The sequence below is a fragment of the Bufo gargarizans genome, chromosome 2 (genome assembly GCF_014858855.1).
Source record: "Bufo gargarizans isolate SCDJY-AF-19 chromosome 2, ASM1485885v1, whole genome shotgun sequence".
Classification (NCBI taxonomy): domain Eukaryota; kingdom Metazoa; phylum Chordata; class Amphibia; order Anura; family Bufonidae; genus Bufo; species Bufo gargarizans.
Genome location: NC_058081.1, coordinates 618018753 through 618035860, shown reverse-complemented (window position 1 = coordinate 618035860; position 17108 = coordinate 618018753). Strand labels below are relative to the sequence as shown.

At 46.8% G+C, this 17108-nt stretch overlaps 1 protein-coding gene across 1 annotated transcript in view; it reads left to right on the top strand.

The window, feature by feature from the left end:
* The first annotated feature begins 1246 nt into the window (after window positions 1–1246).
* LOC122928839 (nicotinamide N-methyltransferase-like) overlaps window positions 1247–17108 on the top strand; it is a 52884-nt gene continuing 37022 nt past the window's right edge. The window contains exon 1 of the mRNA XM_044282106.1: window positions 1247–1452. Coding sequence (XP_044138041.1) covers window positions 1302–1452 — 151 coding nt within the window. The 5' untranslated portion in view covers window positions 1247–1301. The remainder of the gene's footprint in view (window positions 1453–17108) is intronic.

Below are 17108 nucleotides of genomic sequence, written 5' to 3'. Positions count from 1 at the left end.
TTTACAGAGCTGCCTGTGTCCTCTGGTGGTCGATCCAAACAAAAGGGACCACCAGAGGACCAGGTAGCAGGTATATTAGACGCTGTTATCAAAACAGCGTCTAATATACCTGTTAGGGGTTAAAAAAATCACATCTCCAGCCTGCCAGCGAGCGATCGCCGCTGGCAGGCTGGAGATCCACTCGCTTACCTTCCGTTCCTGTGAGCGCGCGCGCCTGTGTGCGCGCGTTCACAGGAAATCTCGGCTATCGCGAGATGACGCATGGATGCGTCCAGGAGGAGTAGATCAACCACCTTCCGGACGCATCCGTGCGTTAGGCGGTCCGAAGGTGGTTAAGAGTCCTGAATTGTTATTTATCGTCACTACCTCCACGAGTCGGGAGTGTGTGATTTGCACAACACCCGCTTGCCTTCCTTGGAAGTGTTAGCTGTTTCTCAGGCTCCCTCTCTGGAATCAAACACCGATTCCCCGTTACCCGTAGTTTACAATGGTTTTGATCTGACAATTACATTGAAAGTTGATAGGCCAGACATCCGAATGGATCGTCGCCGTCACCAGGACGTGCCATCGGCCCCCAGTTAACTAGAGTCCCCAAAGCGGCAGCAGGCCACCGCCCATAATTTTTTAAATGGTCAGATCAGCAGACCCTTGTGCCTAATGTTTTTGAGGGTCTCCAGCAGGCCATCAATCATAATTTTTCAAGGGTGTGTATGATGCCCTCCTTTATGTGTAACAAAGGGTGCACTTTATATACAAGTAAATATTTAGGAAATAATGTTTTCTATCAATTTTTCCTCTAAAATTGATTTTTTCCCCCTTGGTTTTGTGCGTATTATTGTCATTATTTAAAAGTGGAGTACTATTTGGACAACATAGTTCCCAGCAGTGACCAGCGAGACCAAGATGCATCCATACATCCTCCCCATGCTGTTACAGAACCATTTCGGTGGTGTTACCAACTATTTCTGACATTTTCTTTTGAACCAGTCACCCTTCCCTCTTCAGAGCAGGGGGTACCTGGTTTAATGCTAGGGTTCTCCCATTAACTTCCATTATACTCGGGTACGCGGTCGAGCACCCGAATATCACAATGTGTTAAGCCCGAGCCCCCGAGCACCCGAGCACTATGGTGCTCGATCAACACTAATCATTAAAATTTATGTAAATTTTCAGGTTACACAGTCGCATGACTGCCTCATGGAGAAAACAACTCATGATCTGATAAGTAATTCTATTATAGAAGGACTTTATAAACACCACCGCTGTGGAGAGAGTCACCATCTGTGACACAAGAGTTGACAATGGATTCCAGTACCCACAAGCTCTATCACAAAGACTGCTTTGATTCCAGAGACCATCTGAACGTTTACTTCTCAGATGAAGATGAAATGGTCTTTCGGGAGGATACCTTGTTATTTCCTATTGAAAATCTTAGAAAAACTTTTGCATTGGGTATGTATTTTTTGTGTTTATTTGGATTTGTTGCTATACTTTTACTATAAAACAGTGCTCATCTCTACCACGCAGTATCTCCCTATTAATATAAACCCAGTACCCTACTGTCCATGAAGAGACATGTACCTACAGCTTCAGAGGAATTTTAAGAATATCATATACCGTATGTGTATATGATTATACTATTATATAGTATTTTGAGCATTATTTTTAGTGATAAGCGAATCGAAGCTGACGAAGTGAAATTCGATCCGAATTTAAGGAAAAATTTGATTCGCACTGAAGTCGAATTTCCTTACGCTTCATGGAAACTAATCATATTTTTTCCTAAGATGGCTGCTGCACGTGTGAGGACATGGAGCAAAGAACTCTGGGAAAGCGGGATCACCAATAATGCCATGCATACAGCCAATCAGCAGCCAGCCCTGTGATGTCACAGCCCTATAAATAGCCTCAGCCATCTTTGATTCAGCCATTTTCCAGTGTACTTAGTGCAGGGAGAGATGTCAGTAGGCGCTAGGGACAGTGTTAGAAAAAACGTCATTGTGCTAAAATAAAAAGATTTGCAAGTGCAGAGAAAGGATAGGGAGCAATCATTCCACAGCATTTCTGTTAAACAGGGTTCAGTAGGGGAGGATACAGCCTGGGTTATAGGAACAATCCTATCACAGCATGCTGCATTGACTGGGCACCCAAATTGCCATTATACATCTCTGTAATTCCAGCAAATCGTTCTTATTACGGTGCAAGTGCTGTTTGGTACACAAATTAACAGGGTTTATTACAAGGAAATATTTCTACATCTTAGGGTACTTTCACACTAGCGTTATTATTTTCCGGCATTGAGTTCCGTCCTAGGGGCTCAATACCGGAAAAGAACTGATCAGTTTTATCCTAATGTATTCTGAATGGAGATCAATCCGTTCAGGATGCATCAGGATGTCTTCAGATCAGTCTTTTTGCCTTTTCAGGACGAAGATAATACCGCAGCATGCTACGGTTTTATCTCCGTCCAAAATTCCGGAACACTTGCTGGAATGCCGGTTCCTGCATTTTTTCCCATTGAAATGCATTAATGCCGGATCCGTCCCCAAGTGTTTCAGAAAAACGGCCCCGGCATTGCTGTCTGCGCATGCTCAGACTGCAAAAAATGGGGGAAAAAATAAATGCCGGATCCGTTTTTCCGAATGACACCGGAGAGACGCATCCGGTATTTCAATGCTTTTGTCAGACGGATCAGGATCCTGATCCGTCTGACAAATGCCATAAGTTTGCATACATTTTGACAGATCCTCTGCCGCAAGTGTGAAAGTACCCTTATTTCCCCCTGTGCGGTGCAGATATATGTTCTAAAGCATTTTTTGTCTTGTATTAGTGGGGAAAAAAGGGCTTATTAGCCGTTGTGTGGTGAAGTGTTAAAATTACAGCCCTTTTTGTTGTGTATTAGTGGTAAAAGTAAAATATATTTGCCGTTCAGCAGTGTAGTTATATTTTCAGAATCCTTTTGTGGCTTGTATTAGTGGAAAAATAAAAAAATATATTTGCCAGTCAGTGGTGCAGTTATATGTTCTAAAGCCCTTTTTCTTGTGTATCAAAGGAGAAAATAAATATTCCGGTCAGCGGTGCAGTTACTTGTTCTAAAGCCTTTTGTGGCGCGTATTTATGGAAAAAGAAAAAATATATTTGCTGGTCAGCAGTGCAGTTACTTGTTCTAAAGCCTTTTGTGGTGTTTATTAGTGGAAAAAGAAAAAAATATATTTGCCTGTCAGCAGTGCAGCTCTATGTTCTAAAGCCCTTTTTCTCGTGTATTAGTGGAAAAATAAAAAATATATTTGCTGGTCAGCGGTGCAGTTATATGTTCTAAAGCCTTTTTGTCATGTATTAGTGGAAAAAGAAAAAAATCTATTTGCCGGTCAGCAGTGCAGGGGAGTGGCAGAGGCCTAAATGTTTCTGGCGCAAGCACAGGTCGCAGAAGAGAAAGGGGGCGCGGCAGCAGGAGTCGCAGCGAGAGGCCTGAGCTCCCGGTGTCATCTAGCAGTCGTGTCTTGACCAGCGACCCAGAAGTTCTCTAATGGTTGACTCGGTCATCTCTGTTTTGGATCCACTCCTGTTTTTTTTGGCATTAGCAATACTGATGGATTACTGACCAAATGCAGATGCTCAACAGAGAATTTGTTTTTTGTGACGGATCAGAGGAAGGGCAAAATAATCAGTGACATTGACACAATCTTACTGCTGACACCCTCTCCACTCTGTCGGGTGCTCTACTTGTATAAGCGTTTAATAGAACAGGTTCTGTAGGCATCTTTGTGGAATAAGCTTACGATGGTGTAAAAGGAGTGTGCTTCTTCTTGATGCTAACATCAACCTGTAAGCCTGAGTTCATACTTGAGTTATTTGGTCAGTTTTGGCCCCGTGACTGCCCAAATAAGTGAAGTGTGCAGTGATTCTAAGAGCAACGCCTGTCATCTGCCTGTCATACTGACTCACAGTATCATTTCACTACCACAGCAGACTCCCTATGCATGTTACTGCAAGGCACATTGTTCTACACCACCATAAAGGCTTTCTGCAGCCAAGAAATAGCAGTTTAAAAAAAAAAAATAATTGGCGTACCGGACAAATCGAATTTTTTAAAAGTTTGCTCATCTCTAATTATATTACTTGTATCCTGCATGTGTAGCAGTTTTCACCTTTTTCTAGCACTCCACCCTTTCCTAATTCTCAGTTGTTCCTGAGATAATTTGTGGAGACTAGCTGCCATAAGGTCTCCCAATCACAGCCCACAGAAGCTAGAGGACATTCTGCTTCACTTTTATTATCTTTATTAGGCAAAGAAGAAGAGGCATATGGAAAACATTATAGAGAATTAATTCTTAAGTAGAGTTGAGCGGACACCTGGATGTTCGGGTTCGAGAAGTTCGGCCGAACTTCCCGGAAATGTTCGGGTTCGGGATCCGAACCCGATCCGAACTTTGTCCCGAACCCGAACCCCATTGAAGTCAATGGGGACCCAAACTTTTCGGCACTAAAAAGGTTGTAAAACAGCCCAGGAAAGAGCTAGAAGGCTGCAAAAGGCAGCAACATGTAGGTAAATCCCCTGCAAACAAATGTGGATAGGGAAATGAATAAAAATAAAAATAAAATAAATAAAAATTAACCAATATCAATTGGAGAGAGGTCCCATAGCAGAGAATCAGGCTTCACGTCAGCCACCACTGCAAAAGTCCACTGTCAGATATTTAGGCCCAGCACCCAGGCAGAGGAGAGAGGTCCCGTAACAGAATCTGGCTTCATGTCAGCAGAGAATCAGTCTGCATGTCATAGCAGAGAATCAGGCTTCACGTCAGCCACCACTGCAACAGTCCATTGTCATATATTTAGGCCCAGGCACCCAGGCAGAGGAGAGAGGTCCCGTAACAGAGAATCTGGCTTCATGTCAGCAGAGAATCAGTCTTCATATCATAGCAGAGAATCATGCTTCACGTCACCCAACACTGGAACAGTCCATTGTCAGATATTTAGGCCCAGGCACCCAGGCAGAGGAGAGAGGTCCCGTAACAGAGAATCTGGCTTCATGTCAGCAGAGAATCAGTCTTCATATCATAGCAGAGAATCATGCTTCACGTCACCCACCACTGTAACAGTCCATTGTCATAAATTTAGGCCCAGGCACCCAGGCAGAGGAGAGAGGTCCCGTAACAGAGAATCTGGCTTCATGTCAGCAGAGAATCAGTCTTCATGTCGTAGCAGAGAATCATGCTTCACGTCACCCAACACTGGAACAGTCCATTGTCAGATATTTAGGCCCAGGCACCCAGGCAGAGGACAGAGGTCCCGTAACAGAGAATCTGGCTTCATGTCAGCAGAGAATCAGTCTTCATATCACAGCAGAGAATCATACTTCACGTCACCCAACACTGGAACAGTCCATTGTCAGATATTTAGGCCCAGGCACCCAGGCAGAGGAGTGAGGTCCCGTAACAGAGAATCTGGCTTCATGTCAGCAGAGAATCAGTCTTCATATCATAGCAGAGAATCATGCTTCACGTCACCCACCACTGTAACAGTCCATTGTCATAAATTTAGGCCCCGGGACCCAGGCAGAGGAGAGAGGTCCCGTAACAGAGAATTTGGCTTCATGTCAGCAGAGAATCAGTCTTCATATCATAGCAGAGAATCATGCTTCACGTCACCCAAAACTGGAACAGTCCATTGTCAGATATTTAGGGCCAGGCACTCAGGCAGAGGAGAGAGGTCCCGTAACAGAGAATCTGGCCTCATGTCAGCAGAGAATCAGTCTTTATATCATAGCAGAGAATCATGCTTCACGTCACCCACCACTGTAACAGTCCATTGTCATAAATTTAGTCCCCGGCACCCAGGCAGAGGAGAGAGGTCCCGTAACAGAGATTCTGTCTTCATGTCAGCAGAGAATCAGTCTTCATATCATAGCAGAGAATCATGCTTCACGTCACCCAACACTGGAACAGTCCATTGTCAGATATTTAGGCCCAGGCACCCAGGCAGAGGAGAGAGGTCCCGTAACAGAGAATCTGGCTTCATGTCAGCAGAGAATCAGTCTTCATATCATAGCAGAGAATCATGGTTCACGTCACCCACCACTGTAACAGTCCATTGTCATAAATTTAGGCCCCGGGACCCAGGCAGAGGAGAGAGGTCCCGTAACAGAGAATCTGGCTTCATGTCAGCAGAGAATCAGTCTTCATATCATAGCAGAGAATCATGCTTCACGTCACCCAACACTGGAACAGTCCATTGTCAGATATTTAGGCCCAGGCACTCAGGCAGAGGAGAGAGGTCCCGTAACAGAGAATCTGGCTTCATGTCAGCAGAGAATCAGTCTTCATATCATAGCAGAGAATCATGCTTCACGTCACCCACTACTGTAACAGTCCATTGTCATAAATTTAGTCCCCGGCACCCAGGCAGAGGAGAGAGGTCCCGTAACAGAGAATCTGGCTTCATGTCAGCAGAGAATCAGTCTTCATATCATAGCAGAGAATCATGCTTCACGTCACCCAACACTGGAACAGTCCATTGTCAGATATTTAGGCCCAGGCACTCAGGCAGAGGAGAGAGGTCCCGTAACAGAGAATCTGGCCTCATGTCAGCAGAGAATCAGTCTTTATATCATAGCAGAGAATCATGCTTCACGTCACCCACCACTGTAACAGTCCATTGTCATAAATTTAGTCCCCGGCACCCAGGCAGAGGAGAGAGGTCCCGTAACAGAGAATCTGGCTTCATGTCAGCAGAGAATCAGTCTTCATATCATAGCAGAGAATCATGCTTCATGTCACCCAACACTGGAACAGTCCATTGTCAGATATTTAGGCCCAGGCACCCAGGCAGAGGAGAGAGGTCCCGTAACAGAGAATCTGGCTTCATTTCAGCAGAGAATGAGTCTTCATATCATAGCAGAGAATCATGCTTCACGTCACCCACCACTGTAACAGTCCATTGTCATAAATTTAGGTCCCGGGACCCAGGCAGAGGAGAGAGGTCCCGTAACAGAGAATCTGGCTTCATGTCAGCAGAGAATCAGTCTTCATATCATAGCAGAGAATCATGCCTCACGTCACCCAACACTGGAACAGTCCATTGTCAGATATTTAGGCCCAGGCACTCAGGTAGAGGAGAGAGGTCCCGTAACAGAGAATCTGGCCTCATGTCAGCAGAGAATCAGTCTTTATATCATAGCAGAGAATCATGCTTCACGTCACCCACCACTGTAACAGTCCATTGTCATAAATTTAGTCCCCGGCACCCAGGCAGAGGAGAGAGGTCCCGTAACAGAGAATCTGGCTTCATGTCAGCAGAGAATCAGTCTTCATATCATAGCAGAGAATCATGCTTCATGTCACCCAACACTGGAACAGTCCATTGTCAGATATTTAGGCCCAGGCACCCAGGCAGAGGAGAGAGGTCCCGTAACAGAGAATCTGGCTTCATTTCAGCAGAGAATGAGTCTTCATATCATAGCAGAGAATCATGCTTCACGTCACCCACCACTGTAACAGTCCATTGTCATAAATTTAGGCCCCGGGACCCAGGCAGAGGAGAGAGGTCCCGTAACAGAGAATCTGGCTTCATGTCAGCAGAGAATCAGTCTTCATATCATAGCAGAGAATCATGCCTCACGTCACCCAGCACTGGAACAGTCCATTGTCAGATATTTAGGCCCAGGCACTCAGGCAGAGGAGAGAGGTCCCGTAACAGAGAATCTGGCTTCATGTCAGCAGAGAATCAGTCTTCATATCATAGCAGAGAATCAAGCTTCACGTCACCCACTACTGTAACAGTCCATTGTCATAAATTTAGTCCCAGGCACCCAGGCAGAGGAGAGAGGTCCCGTAACAGAGAATCTGGCTTCATGTCAGCAGAGAATCAGTCTCAATATCATAGCAGAGAATCATGCTTCACGTCACCCAACACTGGAACAGTCCATTGTCAGATATTTAGGCCCAGGCAAGCAGGCAGAGGAGAGAGGTCCCGTAACAGAGAATCTGGCTTCATGTCAGCAGAGAATCAGTCTTCGTATCATAGCAGAGAATCAGGCTTCACGTCACCCAACACTGGAACAGTCCATTGTCATATATTTAGGCCCCGGCACCCAGACAGAGGAGAGGTTCATTCAACTTTGGGTTGCCCCGCAGTATAATGGTAAAATGAAAATAAAAATAGGATTGAATGAGGAAGTGCCCTGGAGTACAATAATATATGGTTAAGGGGAGGTAGTTAATGTCTAAACTGCACAAGGGATGGACAGGTCCTGTGGGATCCATGCCTGGTTCATTTTTATGAACGTCAGCTTGTCCACATTGGCTGTAGACAGGCTGCTGCGTTTGTCTGTAATGACGCCCCCTGCCATGCTGAATACACGTTCAGACAAAACGCTGGCCGCCGGGCAGGCCAGCACCTCCAAGGCATAAACAGCTAGCTCTGGCCACGTGAACAATTTAGAGACCCAGAAGTTGAATGGGGCCGAACCAGGGGAGGGCTGGGAAGGGGGGCAGGGAGGCAATTGCCCCCCAGGCCGCCCTAAAGCATGTTAAAAAGTTCCGCTGGGCCGTCTTTAACAAATAATATTTTTTATTCCTTAAGAGCCGCACCGCCGATTATTACAGGCGGCGCGGCCCTGGTTCTAGTTGCCGGCGGCGGTGGGGGGACAGTGAGAGATGTGTGCTACCATTGTAGAAGCGCTCATCTCCATATTCATCTGTATCGCCGTCCTCATCGCATCACTGCTGATGGAGGTAAGTAATAGTGTTTTTTGTTTTAGTTTTTTTTCTTTGCAGGGGGCATCTGGCATTTCTTACAGCCCCATTTTTTTTGGGGGTGGCACTCTGGGGGCATTTTTTTTTTGCCCATTTTTGGGGGGGAGGCACTATGGGGGCATTTCTTACTGGCACATTATGGGGGCACCATGGGGAGAGGAGCACTAAGGGGCATCTGGGGGCCCTAAAGGGGCTTTTTTTATTGGCACATTATAGGGGGCACTATAGGGGAGAGCGGCACTATGGGGCATCTGTTGGCACTATAAAGGCATTATTTGGGGGCACTATGGGGAAATGGGGCTCTAAAGGGTCCTTTTTTATTGGCACATTATGGGGGGCACTATGGCATCTGGTGGCACTAAGGGGGCATTTTTTACTGGCACATTATGAGAGGCACTATAGGGGAGAGCGGCACTATGTGGCATTATTTGGGGGCACTATGGGGGAGTGGAGCATTATTGGAGCATCTGGTGGCACTCAGAAGGGGCATTTTTTACTGGCACATTATGGGGGAGAGGAGCACTATAGAAGCATCTGCTGGGGGCACTAAGAAGGGGCATTTTTTACTGGCATATTATGAGGGATACTATGGTGAAGTGGGAGAGGAGCACTATGAGGGCTTTACTGGGGCACTATATAGGAGTATTTTATACTGGCATACATTATGGGGACATTAGCTCAACTGCAGGCACTAAGCGGGAGTAATTCATGTACTGTCATATTATAGGGAAAATTATTACTATAAGGAGGTATTATGCGGAGCTTTACTACTACTGGGGGGCTATGAGGAACATGATTACTAGGGCACTATAGGGGCATTATTACATTAAGTGTGCTCTGGCAGAGAATAATTTCTATTGGTGGGATTTTTGGGGGCACCCTGGCACAGTATCAGCTTAGCACAATTATTTTTGGGGGACATTATCTTTATACTATTAGTGTCTGGGTGCAGTTATTGTTTAGAGCACTGTGTGCCAATAATTGTTAAAGGGGGCACTATCTGTGTGGTAGTAGTATTTACAGGGGGACTGTTTCTCCAGTATAGTATTGGGGGTGGCAGGAAAGGGTGTTCAGAAGATGTGAAGATGATGGAAATGGGGGAAACTAATGTCTGTTTGTCAATCTCTGCAGAGACGGGAGATGGCTGAAAAATTATCATGGCTGCCTGGTCTGAATGGAGAAGATGAGGAAAGAGAACGTCTACAACAAAGGTGACATCACTGCATGTAAGAGGTATGTGGCGCTATGAAGGGGAGGAGATGCTCCATCTCCTCCCCCTGCCATTTGCAAAAGGAGGATTCAGAGCTAGGTGAGGAGGGCCAAAGGGGGCAGCAGGCCACGGGCGGGTGGCAGATGGTGGGGGGAACCACAAGCCTTAAGCAGGATCTGGGGAGGGAGGAGATTCCTGGCTGTAGTCTACTGTTTATTGTATAATGTGAAGCAGGCAGTGCAGCCAGGACAGGCCTCCCCTCTCTGTATGATATGTAGAGACAGGCCTCAACAATAGAATTTCAGCTGTGCAGTGTTTGTTGGGAGTGGCCTATTATACGTAGGAGTGGCTTTTAATAATGGGAGGGCTAGAAATAGGCCACTTGAATGGATTTGCCCCCCAGGACTAAGGCTGCCAGCCCTCCCCTGGGCCGAACCTTCAGTCAGTACGTGGAGGGGTGTGCACACGTACTGTTCCACCATGTTAGTGAAATGTTGCCTCCTGCTAACACGTTGCGTATCAGGTGGTGGGGCAGTTAGCTGTGACGTGTTGACAAAACTTTTCCACATCTCTGCCATGCTAAGCCTGCCCTCAGAGGAGCTGGCCGTGACACAGCTGCCTTGGCGACCTCTTGCTCCTACTCTACCAACGTGCGCTTGTACTCGCGCATCTTCCTATCACGCTCCAGTGCAGGAAGTAAGGTGGGCACATTGTCTTTGTACCGTGGATCCAGCAGGGTGGCAACCCAATAGTTCGCACACGTTAAAATGTGGGCAACTCTGCTGTCGTTGCGCAGGCACTGCAGCATGTAGTCGCTCATGTGTGCCAGGCTGCCCAGGGGTAAGGACAAGCTGTCCTCTGTGGGAGGCGTATCGTCATCGTCCTGCGTTTCCCCCCAGCCACGCACCAGTGATGGGCCCGAGCTGCATTGGGTGCCACCCCACTGTGACCATGCTTCATCCTCATCCTCCTCCACCTCCTCCTCATCCTCGTCCCCCTCGTCCTCCAGTAGTGGGCCCTGGCTGGCCACATTTGTACCTGGCCTCTGCTGTTGCAAAAAACCTCCCTCTGAGTCACTTCGAAGAGACTGGCCTGAAAGTGCTAAAAATGACTCCTCTTCCTCCTCCGGGGCCACCTCCTCTTCCATCATCGCCCTAAGTGTTTTCTCAAGGAGACATAGAAGTGGTATTGTAACGCTGATAACGGCGTCATCGCCACTGGCCATGTTGGTGGAGTACTCGAAACAGCGCAACAGGGCACACAGGTCTCGCATGGAGGCCCAGTCATTGGTGGTGAAGTGGTGCTGTTCTGCAGTGCGACTGACCCGTGCGTGCTGCAGCTGAAACTCCACTATGGCCTGCTGCTGCTCGCACAGTCTGTCCAGCATGTGCAAGGTGGAGTTCCACCTGGTGGGCACGTCGCATATGAGGCGGTGAGCGGGAAGGCCGAAGTTACGCTGTAGCGCAGACAGGCGAGCAGCGGCAGGATGTGAACGCCGGAAGCGCGAACAGACGGCCCGCACTTTATGCAGCAGCTCTGACATGTCGGGGGAGTTGTGAATAAACTTCTGCACCACCAAATTCAGCACATGCGCCAGGCAAGGGATGTGGGTCAAACCGGCTATTCCCAGAGCTGCAACGAGATTTCGCCCATTATCGCACACCACCAGGCCAGGCTTGAGGCTCACCGGCAGCAACCACTCGTCGGTCTGTTGTTCTATACCCCCCCACAACTCCTGTGCGGTGTGGGGCCTGTCCCCCAAACATATGAGTTTCAGAATGGCCTGCTGACGTTTACCCCGGGCTGTGCTGAAGTTGGTGGTGAAGGTGTGTGGCTGACTGGATGAGCAGGTGGAAGAAGAGGAGGAGGAAGCTGAGTAGGAGGAGGTGGCAACAGGAGGCAAAGAATGTTGCCCTGGGGATCCTTGGCGGCGGAAGGACGTGCGCCAAACAGCTCTCCGCCTGGGGTCCAGCCACCACTACTTTTACCCAGTGTGCAGTTAGGGAGATATAGCGTCCCTGGCCGTGCTTACTGGTCCACGTATCTGTGGTTAGGTGGACCTTGCCACAGATGGCGTTGCGCAGTGCACACTTGATTTTATCGGATACTTGGTTGTGCAGGGAAGGCACGGCTCTCTTGGAGAAGTAGTGCCGGCTGGGAACAACATACTGTGGGACAGCAAGCGACATGAGCTGTTTGAAGCTGTCTGTGTCCACCAGCCTAAATGACAGCATTTCATAGGCCAGTAGTTTAGAAATGCTGGCATTCAGGGCCAGGGATTGAGGGTGGCTAGGTGGGAATTTACGCTTTCTCTCAAATGTTTGTGAGATGGAGAGCTGAACGCTGCCGTGTGAAATGGTTGAGATGCTTGGTGACGCAGGTGGTGGTGTTGGTGGTACATCCCATGTTTGCTGGGCGGCAGGTGCCAACGTTCCTCCAGAGGCGGAGAAGAGGCCGAGGCGGCTGCAGCAGCAGAAGAGGCCGAGGCGGCAGCAGCAGAAGAGGCCGAGGCGGCAGCAGCAGAAGAGGTAGCAGGGGGAGCCTGAGTGAATTCCTTGTTTTTAAGGTGTTTACTCCACTGCAGTTCATGCTTTGCATGCAGGTGCCTGGTCATGCAGGTTGTGCTAAGGTTCAGAACGTTAATGCCTCGCTTCAGGCACTGATGGCACAGCGTGCAAACCACTCGGGTCTTGTCGTCAGCACATTGTTTGAAGAAGTGCCATGCCAGGGAACTCCTTGAAGCTGCCTTTGGGGTGCTCGGTCCCAGATAGCGGCGGTCAGTAGCAGGCGGAGTCTCTTGGCGGCGGGTGTTCTGCTTTTGCCCACTGCTCCCTCTTTTGCTACGCTGTTGGCTCGGTCTCACCACTGCCTCTTCCTCCGAACTGTGAAAGTCAGTGGCACGACCTTCATTCCATGTGGGGTCTAGGACCTCATCGTCCCCTGCATCGTCTTCCACCCAGTCTTGATCCCGGACCTCCTGTTCAGTCTGCATACTGTAGAAAGACGCAGCAGTTGGCACCTGTGTTTTGTCATCATCAGAGACGTGCTGAGGTGGTATTTCCATGTCCTCATCATCAGGAAACATAAGTGGTTGTGCGTCAGTGCATTCTATGTCTTCCATCAATGGGGAAGGGCTAGGTGGATGCCCTTGGAAAACCCTGCAAGCGGAGTCTTCAAACAGCATAAGAGACTGCTGCATAACTTGAGGCTCAGACAGTTTCCCTGGTATGCATGGGGGTGATGTGACAGACTGATGGGCTTGGTTTTCAGGCGCCATCTGTGCGCTTTCTGCAGAAGACTGGGTGGGAGATAATGTGAACGTGCTGGATCCACTGTCGGCTACCCAATTGACTAATGCCTGTACCTGCTCAGGCCTTACCATCCTTAGAACGGCATTGGGCCCCACCAAATATCGCTGTAAATTTTGGCGGCTACTGGGACCTGAGGTAGTTGGTACACTAGGACGTGTGGCTGTGGCAGAACGGTCACGTCCTCTCCCAGAACCAGAGGGTCCACTAACACCACCACGACCATGTCCGCGTCCGCGTCCCTTACTAGATGTTTTCCTCATTGTTTGGCCCAATGTATTGAATTCAAATTCAGGCCTTTTTGTACAGACACCTAACACTATCTGGCTATCTATTTAGGTACCGTATTACACTAATAAAGGCACAGCAGTAACAACAGATTTAGCTGAATATAAGTTTGAGCCCTATTGTTTAGGCGCTGGGTGACAGGTATACGTTTACACGCAGAATTAGACTTGGAATTGCACAGTAGCGTGTGTGTGAAGTTATTGAGAATGACCCTATCTGCACCTTGAAACTAATATACCCTTTTAGGGATAGATTTAAAGTAGGCCTGATACAGCAGAAACCACTAATTTAGAGAATTGCTAAATTGGGAATTGTATTTCAACCCAGAACAAAAACTGTGCTTTGACGGACACTAAATAACTTGACCAGCTACAGCAGTAACGACAGATTTAGATGAATATAAATTTGAGGCCTAGTATTTAGGCGCTGGGTGACAGGTATACGTTTACACACAGAATTAGACTTGGAATTGCACAGTAGCGTGTGTGTGAACTTATTGAGAATGACCCTATCTGCACCTTGAAACTAATATACCCTTTTAGGGATAGATTTAAAGTAGGCCTGATACAGCAGAAACCACTAATTTAGAGAATTGCAAAATTGGGAATTGTATTTCAACCCAGAACAAAAACTGTGCTTTGACGGACACTAAATAACTTGACTAGCCTCAGCAATAATGACAGATTTAGATGAATATAAATTTGAGGCCTAGTATTTAGGCGCTGGGTGACAGGTATACGTTTACACACAGAATTAGACTTAGAATTGCACAGTAGTGTGTGTGTGAAGTTATTGAGAATGACCCTATCTGCACCTTGAATCTTATATACCCTTTTAATGAATAGATTTAAAGTAGCCCTGATACAGCAGAAACCACTAATTTAGGAAATTGCTAAGTTGGGAATTGTATTTCAACCCTGAACAAAAATATATCCTTTGCCAGACAGCAGACAGTATTACAATTGGCTGGCCACAGCTGAAACACCGGATTTAGGGTACTGCTATTTTGGCAATTGTATTTCACCCCTCAATAAAATAGCAAGCACAGCCAAGCCCCTGATGTAGGATATAGCCAAAAAATAACCACACTATTGATGGTTAAATGCACTTGGTGACAGCTTGACCCTGATGTAGGATATAGCCAAAAAATAACCACACTATTGATGGTTAAATGCACTTGGTGACAGCTTGAACCTGATGTAGGATATAGCCAAAAAATAACCACACTATTGATGGTTAAATGCACTTGGTGACAGCTTGCCCCATATGTAGGCTATAGCCAAAAAATAACCACACTATTGAGGGTTAAAAGCACTTGGTGACAGCTTGCCCCTGATGTAGTATATGGCCAAAAAATAACCACACTATTGATTGTTAAATGCACTTGGTGACAGCTTGACCCTGATGTAGGATATAGCCAAAAAACAACCACACTATTGATGGTTAAATGTACTTGGTGGCAGCTTGTGCTGGCGCACCACAAGACACAAAATGGCCACCGATCACCCCAGAAAAAAGTGAATGAAAAACGCTCTGGGCAGCCTAAAAACAGTGAGCAATTGAATAGCAGCAGTTCAATGATCCACAGCTGTAGATCGATCACTGAATTAAGTCTTTTGGAGGAGTTAATCACTGCCTAATCTCGCCCTAATGTCGCAGCTGCAACCTCTCCCTACACTGATCAGAGTAGAGTGACGTGCGGCGCTACGTGACTCCAGCTTAAATAGAGGCTGGGTCACATGCTGCACTGGCCAATCACAGCCATGCCAATAGTAGGCATGGCTGAGACGGCCTCTTGGGGCAAGTAGTATGATGTTTGTTGATTGGCTGCTTTGCAGCCTTTCAAAAAGCGCCAAGAAAGCGACGAACACCGAACCCGAACCCGGACTTTTACTAAAATGTAGTATACAGTTTGGGTTCGCTCATCCCTAATGATGACAAAACACTGATGCCAACTGCTGCTGCTTTCTGCGGTATGCAGACCGACAAGGAGGGCAGGGGTAAAGAGTGGGTGGAAGATGGTGTGGAGGATGATGAGATACTCGACGAGTGACCTATCTAGTTCGGAGGAAGAGGCAGTGGTCGCACAGAGGCACCAGCACAGCAAAAGAGGGAGCCGGGTGCAAAAGCGTCTGTTACATTCTTGGGTGACATTTTACTATTTTTGCCGTGAATAATCTCCTGCTCTGCATAGGTGACAGGGACATAAATTTGAAAAAATTGTCAGTTACCTTGTCAGGTGACATTTTAAAAATGTTGCCGTATACAAACCCGTGCTCTGCATAGGTGACAATGACCTAATTTTTGTAAAATCGTCTGTTCAATAGGTGGGTGACATGAACCCAGTTTTGCCGTGAATAAACCCCTGCTCTGCATAGTTGACAGGGGCCGAAATTTAATAAAATCGTGTGTTCCATTGGTAGGTGACATTAACCCATTTTTAGAGATGTAAAACCCTTGATCTGCATAGGTGACAGGGAATTAAATTTCAAAAATGTAACTTTAATTGACGTGCGCCCCCTCCTTTCATTTGATATTTCAACTTTAACAACTTGTCCCACATTTCCGCTCGATCACATTTCATACATTGACCTCCCTTCGATGTGGTATCTCTTTCTCACGCTCCCTCTCCGGTGTGGAACCCTGATTTGCCGTTAACCGTGGTCAACACGGTAGGTGCAGAAAAGAACATTGAAAGTTGATAGAGAAGTTATCCAAATGGATCGTGGACATCACAGGGACGTGCGATCAGGCAGAAGTTATCTAGAGTCAACAAAGCGGCAGCAGGGCCTCTCCTGGCTAACGTTTCCAAATCCAAAATACCCCAGTGACATTCCCTATAATTTTTTATTAATCATTCCAATAAAGTGGTGTAAAGCAGAACAGGCTTAGGAGCCAATAGCAACCAATCAGATTCCACCTTTCATTTTCCAAAGGAGCTATGAAAAATGAAAGGAAGAATCTGATTTGTTGCTATGGGCAACTAAGCCAAGTCGACTTTACACCACTTTGATAAATCTTCCCCACTGACTGAATTTGAACTGAAACAGAGTAGCAGTGCAATAATAAAGTACCAGTAGATAAAAATATACTGCCTAAACATTTTCTAAATCTGCTTCATATCTTTTGTACACTAGAAATTATGAGAATGACAGTAGGTTTCCCTCAATATGTGGACAAATCCTTTACCTGTTTTAAAAAAATAAAATAAAATTGAAATGTAATTCCCTGTCACCTATGCAGAGCAAGGGTTTTACATCGCCAAAAATGGGTTAATGTCACCTGCCAATGGAACAGACGATTTTAAAAAATTTCGGTCCCTGTCAACTATGCAGAGCAGGGGTTTATTCACGGCAAAACTGGGTTTATGTCACCCACCAAATGAAAGACAGGACTGTCGTATATCTGCAGCAGAGGTCCGGAAAAGGTTAACACTCAGCGCAGTAACAGTACGGTGCAGTGATAATACAGTACAGGCTTAAGAGCAAGGAGTACAGCATTGCTTGCTAGGTGTATTATACAGCTTAGAATCTTTGTTTCTCTTCT